Genomic DNA, 14,312 nt, shown 5'->3' with positions numbered 1-14,312 from the left:
CATCCAAATACTAGCTTCCGAGATCAGACAAGATTGGGCGCGTTCAGGGTGGCATGGCCACAGACTACAGGTTTTTTTTCAGTTGTTCAGTGAATATGTACAGATGACCTGAATCATCGCCAGTTCACAGAACCGTTGAAAGGAACCATGCTCCCGGGCTGACTCGTGGAGGGCCGTTACACGGACTCGCTCCAACTGTACCTCCAGTCCGGGAGTTTCTTGACATAAAGGGGATGTTTTCCAAGTATCAGACAATCGAGGACACGTGCCAGTGCGATTCGTGCCTTCTCACCGGCGTCACACTGCATACGAATGAGCTAAACCTGAAGCTTCAAAACTTCATTTCGAAGCTTGCCGTGAACTGGCTAGATGAGTAGAATTTACATGCAATGGGAATTTTTAGAATACGTATCAGTGATCATGATTTCACGAAACTTCCTAACACGAATGGGCAGAACATTCAGTATTAATGAGCAGCAGCGTGTACATTAGCCGGAGACACAGGCTCCCGGAACTGAAGACACACTGTGGCTTGTGTGACAAGTGACCTTTGAATTCGACGTGAACTTGGCCGAGTTGCAGCAAGCATGGGCGAGTTTACGCAACGAACCAATGACGTTTTGAAACTGGTCGTTGCTTTTGCTTCAGAGCGAATTCTTCCCAAAAAGATGAACCGGTTCTGTCAACGTGCATGCAAATGTCAAGGGGGAGGAACGAGCAGTGGGCGCGCACCTCAGTCTGAGCAGACCTTCTCAGCACGTTGGGAGTACCTCGGGTGTGTGCACATACTTTTTTAAACTGTAAATTCCATGAAAGTTAAGTACAGTTTAGGCATTGCCAATGAAAATTTGGCATCTGACTTGAAATGAATTGTAAGATTTTGAAGACTTATTGCAAAAAGGACATAAAATATTTCGATAATAATCTATGTTGATTACATCCTGAAATGTCTTGGATCTATATTGAAACTATTTATATTTCATTTCCTTTGACCTGGAGGTGGAGCTACAGGCTCAGCCTGATTCCCGCGGGGTGGACGGCACCCTGGCGCTGCTGTCTACTTGACGTTGCAATGCACCAGGAGGCACCATGAGTCTGTCAGGCAGGATGCTAAGCAGTCAGCCGATCCCACCTTGTAAATCTGCAGACAATCCCCGGGGGGACACAGCTGCCCCGCGAGCACACAGCCCACACTCACGCACTGACCCGTACCAGCACCCCTCGGTGATCTCTGTCCAAATCAGTCACTGGGGATTGCGAACTGGTTCTCCTTTACTTCTATCATTCCATCCTATTGATCTGCTGGACTTATTCTGAAAAGAAGAGCTTTCCCTCGTCACTAGGACTGTCTAAAATGGTCTGTATAGGTAACTGTCCTTGCCCTATACTCACCGAGTCGGTGTACCAATTAGGATGAAAGCATTCCAGGGGTTTTGTTTTCTTTGCTTTATATGCATCGTTTTTGAGGTTTTTATTTTACTGTTAAATTTTTTAAAATGACTTTATTGAGATATCATACAATTCACCCCTTTGAGGTACATAATTTAATGGTTGAGCATAGTCACAGAGTTGGGCAACCATCACTACAAGCGATGTGAGACCATTTCCATCGCCCTGATGAGAAGGCGTGTACCCATTGTCGGCCGTTCTCTTTTTCTGCAGCCCCTCAGCCCTAGCCAGCCCCCCGGCCCCCACTCCGGGTCTATTTTACTGTCACTGTGACTTGCCCACAGTGGACACTTCGTATAAGTGGAGTCACACAAAGGGGGTTTTCTGTGCCTGGCTTCTTTCACTTGACTTCTGCCTGCAACTATAACTCGACGTTGGACATCATATTTAAAGCCAATTCGCAGGTCATTGTGTTTGTTTTTACAGGAACTTTTACTGTTATAAATTTTATTTTGCATAGCTCCACACTCTGATCATACTGCTCCGCATTGTGAGGTGACGGCAGAGGCCTGTGAGACTACACACGAGAAACCTGAAGAAACTGTGGGAGAAACGCCCGTAAAGGAAAGCCCTCCTCTGTCCCGGGGGTCTTGCTGCTCGACTGCGCCTGAGGCTCCAAGAAAACCACTTTCCCCTTACGTAGGACACGACATCCCTTTTATATTATTTTTTACTGTATCTATTTCGTAGATTAAAAATCTGAAGCCTAAGGAGTTTTAATAACTTGCGGTCGGCCCCAAAATGATGGGGTTCATTTCCCTAATTGGAATGTCTGTTTCTCTACCCCGCACCGTCCAGGTATGGACGGTGGGAGCTGGGCCTTCCTAAAGCTTTATGAAATCCCGTAGCTGGGTTTCTTGTCTACTCCCATTTTCTCCTACCCATCAGACTGTACCGCCTACTCAGTATTTAGAGTAGCAAAGATGCACAACGTTATGAACGCAGTTCGCGCACGCCCGGGGCTAACGCCCCAGCTCCCGCGGGCTCGCGAAACCTGTGCTGGGCACAGTCTGCTGGCTGCCCGGCTGCGCCCTCCCCGCGCCCACCTCCCTGTCTAGAACCTGCTGGCCTTGGGCGGCCGCGCGGAACTTCCAGGACGCGGCAAAGACCTCCGCGAGATTCCGGCCGCAGTGCCCTTGGGGGGACGCGCGACCCGGCGTGCCACCATCCGGCCCTAGGGCCCCGCGGGTGCCTAGCAACCGCCAGCCAATCGCAGCCGAGAGCGGCCGTTTTACGGCGCAGGCCCCGCCCCCACGCGCCGAGGGGCGGGGAGAGGGTGTGCGGCGCGTGCGAGCCAATCGTCTCCGTGGCCTCCGCGCTGAGCCCGCCCACTGGCCGCGAGCCGCGCGGCGCCGCAGCCGTAAGGCGGGGCTAAGCTGTCGTAAGGCAGCCGGCGAGCAGGTGTGGGTTTCGCTCTGTCCGCTTTGCCGGTGTCATTGGGCTCCGAGGACCAGCGGCGAGGGCACCGCGGGCGGCTTGGGATCCCGCACGGCTATGGCGGGCGCGCTGGTGCGGAAGGCGGCGGACTATGTCCGGAGCAAGGACTTCCGAGACTACCTCATGAGGTGACGAGTGTCCCGGGCAGGAGCCACCGGGGGCTCCCGGAGGCCGGGGTCGGCGCCTCCGGGGAGAGGGGCTAGGAGCTCCGGGGCCGTGGCGCGGGGCGGGCGCGGGGCTGGCGCGGGGCGGGCGCGGGGTAGCCGGGCTGAGAGCTCGAGGCAGCGGGACCGAGGGCCGGGGCTGCTGCGCGGGGTGGGCTCCGGGCACCGGGACCGGAGCAGCGCGTCGCAGGACCCGGGCAGCGGCGCACTGGAAGCTCAGCAGGCAGGACGCCAGCCGCTGGCGTGGACTCTGCCCGGGTGCACCCGCCGGGCAGGTGTGCGCCCAGGTGCGCGGACGCTGTGCTCGGGCGCGGCGTTGAGAAACGCCCGCGGTGGGGGGGCGGGGGGCGCGGGGAGCTGCAAGAGCGGCGCGTCCCTTGGAGCTTAACGCTGCGCGCTGTCGGAGGTGAGCGCCAGGTGCTCCCAAGGCCCTCTGTGACCACTGGAATGAACCGGACTGGGTTGAGTTCACCTTTCGGGATTCTCGTTTTAAGAACTTTAAGCGTAGGAGGGAATCAAATCTAAAATATTTTCATATGTAAATATTCTTCCAGGCACAGTAAAATACTGTGTCGTCTTCTTATCCAATTTTCCATTTATTCTTCCTTTCTAGTTTCAGAGTAAGGACATTGACGGACGGCCAGAAGGCCTGAAGACGCTTTCTGCATTTTATTTTCACCTCAAATCTTGAGATAATTCCTTTCATTTCAAAATTTTAATATAACTTTGAAACAGTTTTAAGTAGTTTATTTAGGAGTATAATTTTTAGTTGGTTTTACGGAGTGCGATTTTAAAACATAGGCTGCATGTCTTTTTCAGTAGTTAATAGTGTGATAAAGAGGTAAAGCGATTCAAGGAGAAATAAATCCTGATATGACTATCCAAAGGTACAGTGCAAAGGGCAACTTAAACTTTTACCAGTATAAAAAGGATTAATTATTTTAATCCTGAATTTTATGCAATACTATTTATTTCTAATTTCACAGGGCAGCAGTCTGCCATGTGATAGGGTAAATTTGGAAAGAAAAGTTTTCTTCCTGACTTTACAAAAAGAAGATTCAGTACTTATACAAGACTTGAAACACATTTAGTTCTGTGGAGCCACGCAATGTATTAGGTTGACGAGTTGGACCAAGTGTAATGTGAGGCTATGTTCTCAGTCCCTGCAGGTAAATTTCCCTGTGGCTTTGTGTCTCAACTTCATTGTGTATCAGTGTGTTCTTGTTATGTAACGAGTCCCTCTAGCAGTTAGGTACAGCCAAAGGCAAGATTGTTCGGTATAATTAAAGTTTTTACACCTTATTCCTATAAGAATCATGCTGATGATAGTAAACGTCCTATTATGCAGGAAGAGTCTGGTAAATACATATTCAAGAAAGAAAGTTAGCCCTGCTTCTCTGACTTTAATTTTTTTTCCACTAGGTCGGTTTCTGAGAGGCAGGCTTTCACTAGAATACTTTGATCCGTGGTCTAACCTTTTTTCCAAGGTTAACTTCACTTCACGTAGCTTTAATATTTGTGATTTTCTTCCTCCAGTATTACTTTAATTGAATTAAGCTTTGACTGACATATTTTTTTTAAGGGACTTGGTTTTCCCTGCCGCCCTTGGCAACAACAGAATTTCACACTGTGGCTGCCAATCATGGATTGAGGGTGGTTTGAATTCTGGTATCAAAACTCTTACCAGAAGCTTTTGTTTTTAGCTTTATTCCCCTAGAAAGAGAAACCTTTCTTTCTAGAACTTATCAGAGGAGACTTTTCCCTTTGCTCGTCCACGCTTGCTCCCAGCCCCTGCTTGCTTTTGCAGAGGAGAAGAAAGCCTGAAGAAGGAGATGTCGAGTGTGGCTCTGTGTCCCCTCCCCCTATGGGTGCCTTGCTCTGTGCCCTGCGCTCCCTGCCAGCCCGGCTCTCCTCACCACCGCAGGGCTGGAGGGCTTCACCGCACTGAAGCCCTTCTGGAATTCAGAAAAGTCATTTTAATAGCAACGTGGTTGAGTTTCAGCAAAAATTTAAAATCCGATTTCACACATATTATAAACTTCTGTCAATCATTTAAGAATAAGATTGAAATGTCTTTCTTACTAAAGTGGATTTCCAAGTGTTTTTAAAATGTCGATAATTTTTTTTTTTTTTTTTTTTTAATCAAGAAACAGGAGTTAATAGAACAGGCTCTAACCCAAGGCAGTGTGTGAACTTTGGGTCTGGTCTGGGAAAAACAGCTGTTGAAAAGATTGCCAGGACAACTGGGGACTTTTAAATAAGGCGTCTGTGTTAAGTCACGCCAAGTAATTATTGACAGTTTTTGTTAGGTGTGATGACTATTAAACCTAGGGGATGAGTTTGAGTATCGGGTCGAATCCCAGCCCTGTTGCTGTCGAGCTATGTGGTCTCGGTCACATTTCACCGAGCCTCTGTGCTTCCGCGTTTAGCGACAGCGACGCAGCATTGTGCTTGACAAGAGGACTTGTTCAGTCTTTTGTTAGTAGCCCGTGCTTAACCCCGGGGTTCCCGGTACTCCCGTTGGTGCCTTCCACCTCTGCCCTCCCGTGTCTTCTTATCTTACTGAGGATCTTGAATCCAGAACTTCCTGGATCTCTAATATAAATAGTTTTAAAGGAACTATTTCCTCCCATTGTCTTATTGGTGGAGTAAAAGCAGATAGCTATTTTTTGATCTCCTTTCCTTTCATTCTCTCGTGAATTGTGGTCAAGAAGAAGTAAGAATGAGCAAATTTGTTTTGAGGCAGGACTTAATATTTTCATGATCAAGTCAGTCAAGTTTGTCCAGATTGATTCCAGAGATTTTCTTCCCCTCTGAGGGCTGTGACCGGACATACATACGAAGCATGTTTCAGCAGAACTTGGATCATGGGGTATGTTAAAGTCAGTCACCCAGCAGGCTTGTGAACTTGCGTTAGGGTGTTTGCCATGAACATTCTCCAGCTGGTAGGGAGTACAACTCTGAGTTAATTTTAACTTCTATGTTTCCAGGAGAGCTTTAGGCACTTACACTTATTAACCAGGTGGGAGGTCACGGTAGAGTAACCAGGGGATCTTTCCCTGATCGTTAGAGTTGGAACCAACCCTCAAAGTCAGATCCTGACTTCAGCGCCTCACCTGCCTCATGCAAACACTGTGCCTAGGCCATGCAGAAAACACTCACTGTGCTCGTGAGGCCAAAACAGGCATGTGAGTTTAGACTTCACAGGAAATAGTAGTGCACGAGCGTGGCTTTGAAGAGAAGCGAGTTCCAGGCCCTCCCTGCGCACCCAGCACGTGCTGCTCCCACGCCTGGCCCTCGGCCGCGCCCGCAGTGTAATTGGCCGTCGCAATGTAACAGCCACAGGTATTGGAGCAGAGCTGGCTGTCAGAAGTCCCTTTTCCGTCGTCCAGTTTGGTTTGACCAGCTAAGTACAGTCGAATGTCACCTGTCCTGATTGCTAAAGTTCTCCCTCATTTCAGTTTGAACTAGAAAATCAGACAAAACTTGGTGCAAATCAGTGAAATGCAGGTGAACGTCGTCAGCCTGCAAGAGAGCTGCACCTGGAATGTGCCAAAGCCTTGGCCCACTTAAGCGGCGCTATAAATAGACTCCCGGGCTGCCAGTGGGATCCTGTTAGCACGACACAAGCAAGTTATAATTTGCCCAAATTACTCACAGTACTTTCAGAGAAAGCTAACATTGCTGGCAGTAATTTTAGGAAAATAAGAAACTGAGATCGGCAGTGCCCAGGTGACATTGTGAAAACGAAAATGACCTTAGAAGAAACCTTGAACCCACCAGTCGTGATTCCAAGTTAAGGAGAAAAACAAGATCAGGTTTATTTTATGGCGCTTCCTCCTGCATCGTCATTCTCAGCCGGGAAGGTGGGTCTCTCCTCCACGAGGATCAGGTCTTAAGTGAATTCAAGAAAACCTTTACCGTACGTTTTGGGTTTTGGAATTCTTTTTTAACCTTCAGTGAGATAAAGGCAGCATACCAAATAGAAAATCAAGGATATTTCTTACAGTTTTACATTACTGTCCTCTAATTGCAGTTTGTGCGTTGCTTATAAATTTATTCTTCTTTGGAACAGATACTTAATGTACTAAGAAGCTTATTTTTTTCTTTTCCTAGTTTGACTCTGCACAAATGTGATTTTTAGATTTTTTGACTGGGTAGTTGACTCATGTTTTAGACAGCTCCGACAGAGTTAAGGGCTGGTGAACTGTGGGTTTTTGTATTTACCAGGGATTTTAGAAAATGACTTTATTCTCAAGTTGTCCTACAATCGTCAAATCACTATTAATGCAAAGTGTTCAACATTTTTGTGATCGTTTCCCTGTAGGATTTTTCAGCTGAGCAGCGTATGAATGCAGAAATGACCTTTTTCACTTTTGTGCTTAGATCGCCTATTGTAAAATAGGGTAGGATTTAAACTATTATACGTAGAATTCAGAGTCCTGAATTGAAAACTAAATTATCTCCAAGTGGACATTTTAGATTTTCAGTACTACATCCTTTTATATATATTTGTAAGAAAAAAAAAACTGTGCCATTGCTAACTTAGAGTTCAGTAAAAGGCCTGCGTTCTGTCCTGAACCGACGTGCTCTGAGCAGGACATGGTAGGTGCCCTCTGGCCTGTGGGGCCGTCGACCTGCTGCGTAAACGCAGTCTTGGGAACAGAATCTGTGAGACAGGCCCTTTCCAGGCTTTGACAGTTCATGCTGGAACCTGTCCGAAGTGCATGTATTATTAGCACGGCCAGCAGATATTTCGTGCTGTCTGTTAGAACCTCGACACCCTCCGAAAACATCCAGTAGGGTCATTTGGATGTGAGTGTGTGCATAAAAGATGTCCTTGTTTTATTGCAGTAACTCTTTCAGTAGCTAAACTTTAAGATGTTGCCTTAACAGGACAATTGAGCTATATCCTGGCAAGAATAATTAGCATTTTAGAAATAGAAGTAATTCATTATAAAACTGTCAACGTCATTTTGAATGGTATGAAGTTTAATGTTCAGGAAAACAGTTCACTTAGCATTGAAAGTCTCTACTGTTCGTTCATGCGACAGATGTTGCATCCAGTGCCTCGTGGTGGTGGGCACCACTGCAGGCTCGAGCGTCGGTAGTGGGCGGTAATAAAGCGACACGCCCGGTAGCAAGTGGGAGCGGAAGCCGACCGCTGCTGGAGCCCCGCGGCGCGTTTGGGGCAGAGGTGCCTACAAGCAGCGCTGTCCAGCTCGAGCGCCGCGGGCCACGATGGCCGTTGAGCGCTTGAACATGGCCAGTGTAGACCGAGGTGTGCTGTGTCAACACACGCCAGGCCTCGGAGGCTCGGTACAAAATGGAATATAAAATGCCTCGTTAATAAGTTTTCACTGATTATGCGTTCAAATGCAAATACTTTCGACATGTTGGAGTTAATAAACTTAATAAAATTGACTTCCGTTTTTTCCTTTCAGAAATTTTAAAATAACATATGTAGCTCCTGTTTGTGACTTGCATTGTATTTCTACCAGAGGACTGTGCTCTGAGGATTAAGGTTATTCCTCCTGAAATTAAGATTTAATCTCTTTAGGGCTAAGTTGTCGTCAGAGATAGCACTAGACATTGTCAAGGGGAAAGAAAAGGTGCGAACCCCCCCGCGGAGTCGCGCGCCGAGCCAGGACCGGGCGAGGCGGTGCTGGGACCGCCGCCCCTGAAAACACCTGACCTCTCCTTTCTCTCTTTTTTCCATGTTTGCCCGTGCGCACCTCGGCGATTTCTCACAAACAGTACGGTAAGAAACCTGCTCCTCCGTGCTTTCAGGGTTCGCAGACTTTCCGCGTGGCCGAGTTGTGGCCCGCAGCCCTGGCTCCCTCCCCCCGGGGTAGATGGCCAGCCCGCATGACCAGTGACTCGGGGCCGGGGCGCTCCCAGGGTCCCCTCGGTTCTCCCGGCCCACTGGGGAGTGACCGTCTCCACAGGGCCAGAGCGTCCACGCGCGTGGTGTGGTGACCCTGGTAGTGTCGGCACCAGCCTGACCGCTGACGAGGCAGAGACACAGGCCCCGACTGGGAGGCGACCGCAGTGCCCCCACCCGCGGCCCTGCTCCTTTCCTCACGGCGAAGATTTGCGATGGAGCAAAAGTATTTTCCCCTTTAATCCGAAATGTTAATTTTCTCCTTTCCAATATTAATCATGAAATTCCTTATTTTTCTAGAAATTGATGAATGTCTGACAGCGTAGACCAAACATGCACTTCATGAGAGGAAAGAGAGAACTAGACACTTGTACTAGATAAAAAGGATGTGGTGAGCTTTCTAAGGTTAGACATCTTAGTGTTTAGTGTTTGAATTGCTTCACCTTGGATGTACTTCCTAGAAGTGTGTTCTAAGTGCAGCTCATTGCTCACAGTCGCAGTGCACGCCAAGTCCTCACCTCGCAGAGCCCTGTCCCATATGACCCTAATGCTCATCGCAGTGAAACTCGTGGATCCGTCATGAGACAGATCCCCCAGCGCCCCTTAAGTGTTCGTGCGATGCATTGGCCCGGCCCCCCGTGAGAGGAGACACATTTGTCCCCCCTCGAGAGTCCCCCTTCAGGCTCTGGGACAGATCGCCATCTGCACATGAAGGAGGCCCCGGACCCCGGAGCGGGGCTGAGCAGTGGGAAGAAAGGACCTGGAGGAGAGTGACAGGCCCAGGTGGAGAAAGACCTCGTCAGAAAAGGAGGAAAGGGGGGGTCACTCTGGAATAGCAGGAGCTGAAGGCGAAGCGCCCCCCAGAAGAGGGCGGGGGGCGATGCACAGGCTCCTGGGTGTGGAGAGTGTCGCAGTCCGGGCAGGGCGCCTCGCACTCCGAACACGCCGGGCCTGACGACAGGAGGGCTAGTTGCCCCACCCCCAGCCCCACAGATTGTCCGCTGGGAGTGAGGCGCAGGGTCCCTGCTGGGGGTCAGCCCAGGGCGCCTGTGGCCTGGCTGTGTCAGGCCTGGCCTCGTGCGTGTCAGGGTCCTCGTATCACGCAAACGTGCTTCTCGTTTATTTTCTTGTATCTCCCCTGGTTTCCTACTTCTTACGGAATTTGGGGTTTCGATTACTGGTCAGCATTAAAAACTGCCACCAGAGAGTGTGCCCCACAGCCCCGCCCGCTGCAGCTGCTCCAAGCAGCAGGAGCCGGCAGATCTGACGCCCCGCCTGGGAAAGGGTGTCCAGCTCGGGGAGCCGTGTCCCCACCCCCAGGCCCGCGGGAGCCGTGTCCACCCCACGCCCACCAGGCCCGCGGGAGCCGGGTCCCCCCCCACCAGGCAGTCGCAAGGCCCGCGCGCAGACCGGCCTGGTTTGCTGGCGACGCCGCGGGGCTCGTCTCGGCCTCGCAGGCTGCGCGCCGCCCGCGCCACTGCGCAGACGCGGCCTTGCCATGCCGTCCCGTGGCCGTGTCACGGGCAAGTTGTTGCTGTCACTGCGAAAGGGCTTCGCATCGATCTCTGAACGGCTGGTGTTCCCCCGTACACGTGCAGTTTTTCTGATCTGAGCTCAAAACAGCTTTTCCCTTACTAAGTTCCTTTCTTCAGAAAAACTGTCCAATTTAGATGTGCATTTTAAGAGAAATTCAGAAAAAAGTTTTGATTTAGACGTCACTTTACGGAGAATAGCTATCACGGGTTTTATATTGTGGCTGGAGTAAATTGTGTAAGAAGTTAATCTTTTAAAACCTCTAAATGGGACCATCAGAGATTACTTGGCTGTAATCCGAAAGTGAGTAGGACCTTGGTAAACGGCCAGGTCCTTCTGGCTTTGGGCTCACCTTGTGAGAACTGCCCGTTCACAGTGCCGCCCGCGAACAGTCAAACGCCTCCCAGTCCGAGGGTGGACGGTGTGTGCGCGCGTGTGACGCGAGGGGCGGGGCGTGCGCACGTGTGTGTGTGTGTGAGACGCGAGGGGCGGGGCGTGCGCGCGTGTGTGTGTGTGAGACGCGAGGGCTCCCGCGCCCCGCCGTCTGCAGTAAGGGGGCTGCCGCTGCTCACGGCGCTGCCTGCTCTTGTCTCGTTCCCTGCAGCACTTCTGGGGCCCGGTAGCCAACTGGGGTCTGCCTGTCGCCGCCATCAATGACATGAAAAAGTCTCCAGAGATTATCAGCGGGCGGATGACATTTGGTGAGTGCACCTTGGAACACCTGGGAGGACTTCCATCTGTGTAACGGTGACGGCTCCTGCATGCACGTCAGGTGGGAAGCTCCAGGTAGTGCCGTCACCGTTAGACAGTAACCCAGGACATGACACACTGAAAGTGTCACTTCTCCGTGCTACGGAAAAAACGGCGATTATCTAGAAAGAGTCAAGGTCCTGTTTTGCCTTTTAGATTTATTGCACCCAGTCGAAAAATGTGTCCCCTTGAACTGTTTGAAAACAATGTCATTAAGTTTACTTGAAACCCTGATATTTAACCATAAAACTGTTGAGGGGATTACATGGCATTGCCTTTAGGCAGTGGACCGTAAGCAGCTCTAGGGGCCAGGACGGTGGCAGGTGCTTCCTTGGGCCCACTCCCTCTGACGCTTTGTTTCCGAGACGTCCGGGCACAGGTACAAAGTGCCTGCCACAGCGTCAGTGTCGGGTGACCCCCGCCCAGCACGGGGCGCCGACCCGCCAACTTCCCCTCCCGTCAGAGGCCGTAGCAGGAGAGATTCCTTTTTTGATCTGGGTGCTGTCTACTCTGAGTCTTCTAAAGTGTCAATGATTGCTTTCCTTCCGGCCGGCGGCTGGCAGCCCTCTGCTGTTACTCCTTGGCATTCATGAGATTCGCCTACAAGGTGCAGCCTCGCAACTGGCTCCTGTTCGCATGCCATGCCACAAACGAAGTGGCCCAGCTCATCCAGGGAGGACGGCTCATCAGATACGAGTAAGCCATGCCCAGCGCACCCTTCCCGTCCAGGGGCTGGGGAGAATGAAGCCACATCTCGTCTGAAAAGGCCCTGGGGGCTGGGCCGAGAGTGAGTGCGCACAGACATGTGTGAGCAGGAGGGGAAGCTGACCCAGAACAAAGACGTGCTGTTGACTTTGAAAAGGTGCCTGGGCAGTTCATGCAATGCAGTGCAGATTCACTTACCAAAACATGAAATAGGACGTTTCTGTTTATGTAAAATTGTATGTCGGAATGTTATGTAAAAGTGGCCCAAGGCCTCTGAGGCTGGCAGTGAAACCTTCTCCTTGGTCTTCTTTGTGTTTATTTCCAGGATGACTAAAAGGGCGTCAGCGTAACAATGGACCTGGAGACCGGGCTCTGTGAAGGGGCGCCTGCGGCCTGCTGCGGAGTCGGGGTTGCTTCAAGAGTGGAGTTGCTAAGATGCCCAGGATGCTGTTTTTACTAAACAGACCATTTTTATAGATATGGCTGAGAGTCCGTAAGCCAACTCTCTGCTGCCTTACAAGTACTGAATACTTTAGTTCTCATAAAGGCTAGCTCAAAATATGCACTCATTTTAATAATTCCCCATGATGGTTTTATCTGCAGTAATATGTATGTTATCAGGATTTGTTAATGAAAAACTGAGGAGAACAAGACTTGTAACTCTCAGCTCTCAAGCACTCAGAATCCTTGTTTTAACGACCACAAGCTGACTGGCCGCTGGCCGCATGTGTAATCTCATCACCACTGCCTGAAAAAGTGTGTTTCCATGCAGTGTGTATATTGCAATGCTGTAACTTAATGGCAATAAATGACTTAAATATTCGTCCACTGAGAATGATTAAATATCTTGCCACGTTTTTAAGAAACCGTAGAATTATATCCCTGAAAAGATAGTTACAGGTATAAAATGAACTTGAAATCGATGGCGCTGCGGGGAAGGCGCCCGGAAGGGTGGCCCCAGCTCTGCAGAACGCGGTCGCTCTGGGGCGGAGTGGGGAACAGAAGGACACGCACCCCAACACTGCTCCTGCCACTTGGCAGGAGCACCTGGCTCCCGGCAGCCCGGGCAGCGCCCTGCACTTCCGTTTCCGGGAGAAAGCTGTCGGGGCGGCGTTCCCATCACCCCACTGCACTGGGCAGCAGGTCGAGGACCTGGGCGGCTCTGGGGGTGCGCAGAGCGGCCCACAGGCCCTGAGCGCAGGTGCCCGGTCAGGCCTCACTGCTCGTCGGTGGCCGTGATGGCGGGAGCAGCAGACGTCAGGCCGACGGCGTCTGTGGCTGCCAGGAGCACCCTCAGTCCTCCGGGCCCCTCGGAACACTTCCCCGTGTCACTCTTCTTTGCCTTTGAAGCTGCTGGTAGTTCACAGAGCATGTCCAGGCGTGCTCCCTCGGGGCCCCGTTTGCCAGGGCCAAGCGGCTGAGAGACACCGAGCGCTGGCAGGCCAGGGCCCCCTCCTGCCCAGCCCTGTTGCTTTGCTGCCTCTGGTCCCGGGGGCCCCTCGGGACAGTGTGGTCCCAGGCCCCAGGCTCCTTCCTCCTCAGCCAGCCAAAGCTGAGGCTGGGGAAGGAGCCCGGGATCGGAGCCTCAGCTGGTTTATTACATCACAACCGTGCGCTTTGCTTCATTGGTCCCATGAGCAACGTCACCTGTGAAAAACCCAGCTGCCCAGAGCACCTGGAGTGGCGTCTGATGCCACTCCAGCCACTGTGACTTCTGTGGTTTGTGATTTCTCTTCCTTTGGTTAACTTGGAGAAACCTCGTCCCACCTGCAGGGAGTGTGGGCTTTCCCCCTCCTCCTTCAGGAGGGTTGGTGAGCTCCCCAAAGGCAGGCCTGTGGGTGTCACCCCAGGGGCCCAGGCGCAGGGGGTGGCATCCATGGGCCGGCTTGGTGACCTCTCATGGTCAGAAGACTCTGAGAGGCAGCAAAGGGCATCTCTGCCATGCGAAAGCTGCCACCGGCGAGCACCCGCGTGTGATCACAGCAGGTGTGCACACAGCCGTGTGTGTGCCGGGCGGGCCTAGAGCCCTTCCCAGGCGCACAGTGGTGGGGTGCGGGGGGAGGGCCGAGGCAGACAGCTTGTTCCTGGCCCCGTGCGGGGGCCTGGAGACTCGGCAGGGACAAAGCCCAGGTTCAAGATGAGGGAACGCAGTGTGTGTGTGTGTGGGGGGGTGTCCTGGAGTCGCCAACGCCCGCGTGTGAGATGTTTGTCCACGGCAGAGCTTTTATCAGGTCCTTGGTTGCTTTAAAATGGCCATCTCCATTGTCCACTAGCAGCCAGGGCGCCGCGCACCAGTGGCGGTCAGGGCGGAAGAGGCGCCTCCCGCAGCGGGCAGGGGCTCTGGGCTGCGCGTGCGGCCGGGCTCGCAGCACTCGGCTTCCAGAGACACT

The 14,312-nt window shown here is 51.7% G+C and overlaps 1 protein-coding gene across 2 annotated transcripts; it reads left to right on the top strand.

Moving 5' to 3' along the window:
- The first annotated feature begins 2,815 nt into the window (after positions 1-2,815).
- On the top strand, positions 2,816-12,757 carry MPC1 (mitochondrial pyruvate carrier 1). Of its 2 annotated transcripts, XM_016128117.2 has the most exons (5): positions 2,816-3,014; positions 8,808-8,811; positions 11,072-11,168; positions 11,781-11,913; positions 12,248-12,757. In XM_016128117.2, exons 1-5 carry the CDS (start codon positions 2,944-2,946, stop codon positions 12,270-12,272), a joined length of 330 nt encoding a protein of 109 aa, XP_015983603.1. In that variant the 5' UTR covers positions 2,816-2,943; the 3' UTR covers positions 12,273-12,757. The 2 variants fall into 2 exon arrangements, with proteins under 2 accessions (XP_015983603.1, XP_036079455.1); XM_036223562.1 differs by lacking the exons at positions 2,816-3,014; positions 8,808-8,811 and adding an exon at positions 8,898-9,339.
- Positions 12,758-14,312: the final 1,555 nt, after the last annotated feature.

The sequence above is a fragment of the Rousettus aegyptiacus genome, unplaced genomic scaffold (genome assembly GCF_014176215.1).
Source record: "Rousettus aegyptiacus isolate mRouAeg1 unplaced genomic scaffold, mRouAeg1.p scaffold_m13_p_1, whole genome shotgun sequence".
In the NCBI taxonomy this organism is placed as follows: Eukaryota; Metazoa; Chordata; class Mammalia; order Chiroptera; family Pteropodidae; genus Rousettus; species Rousettus aegyptiacus.
The sequence above is the reverse complement of the archived record's forward strand: the minus strand, read 5'-3'. Positions and strand labels throughout refer to the sequence as shown.

Bases quoted from the DNA above. Each gene is read 5' to 3' on its own strand.
- MPC1 (XM_016128117.2), top strand. From the start codon at position 2,944: ATGGCGGGCGCGCTGGTGCGGAAGGCGGCGGACTATGTCCGGAGCAAG. The intron at 11,169-11,780 runs GTGAGTGCACCT...GGCGGCTGGCAG, and splicing joins CAGCGGGCGGATGACATTTG to CCCTCTGCTGTTACTCCTTG. The intron at 11,914-12,247 runs GTAAGCCATGCC...GTTTATTTCCAG, and splicing joins GGACGGCTCATCAGATACGA to GATGACTAAAAGGGCGTCAG.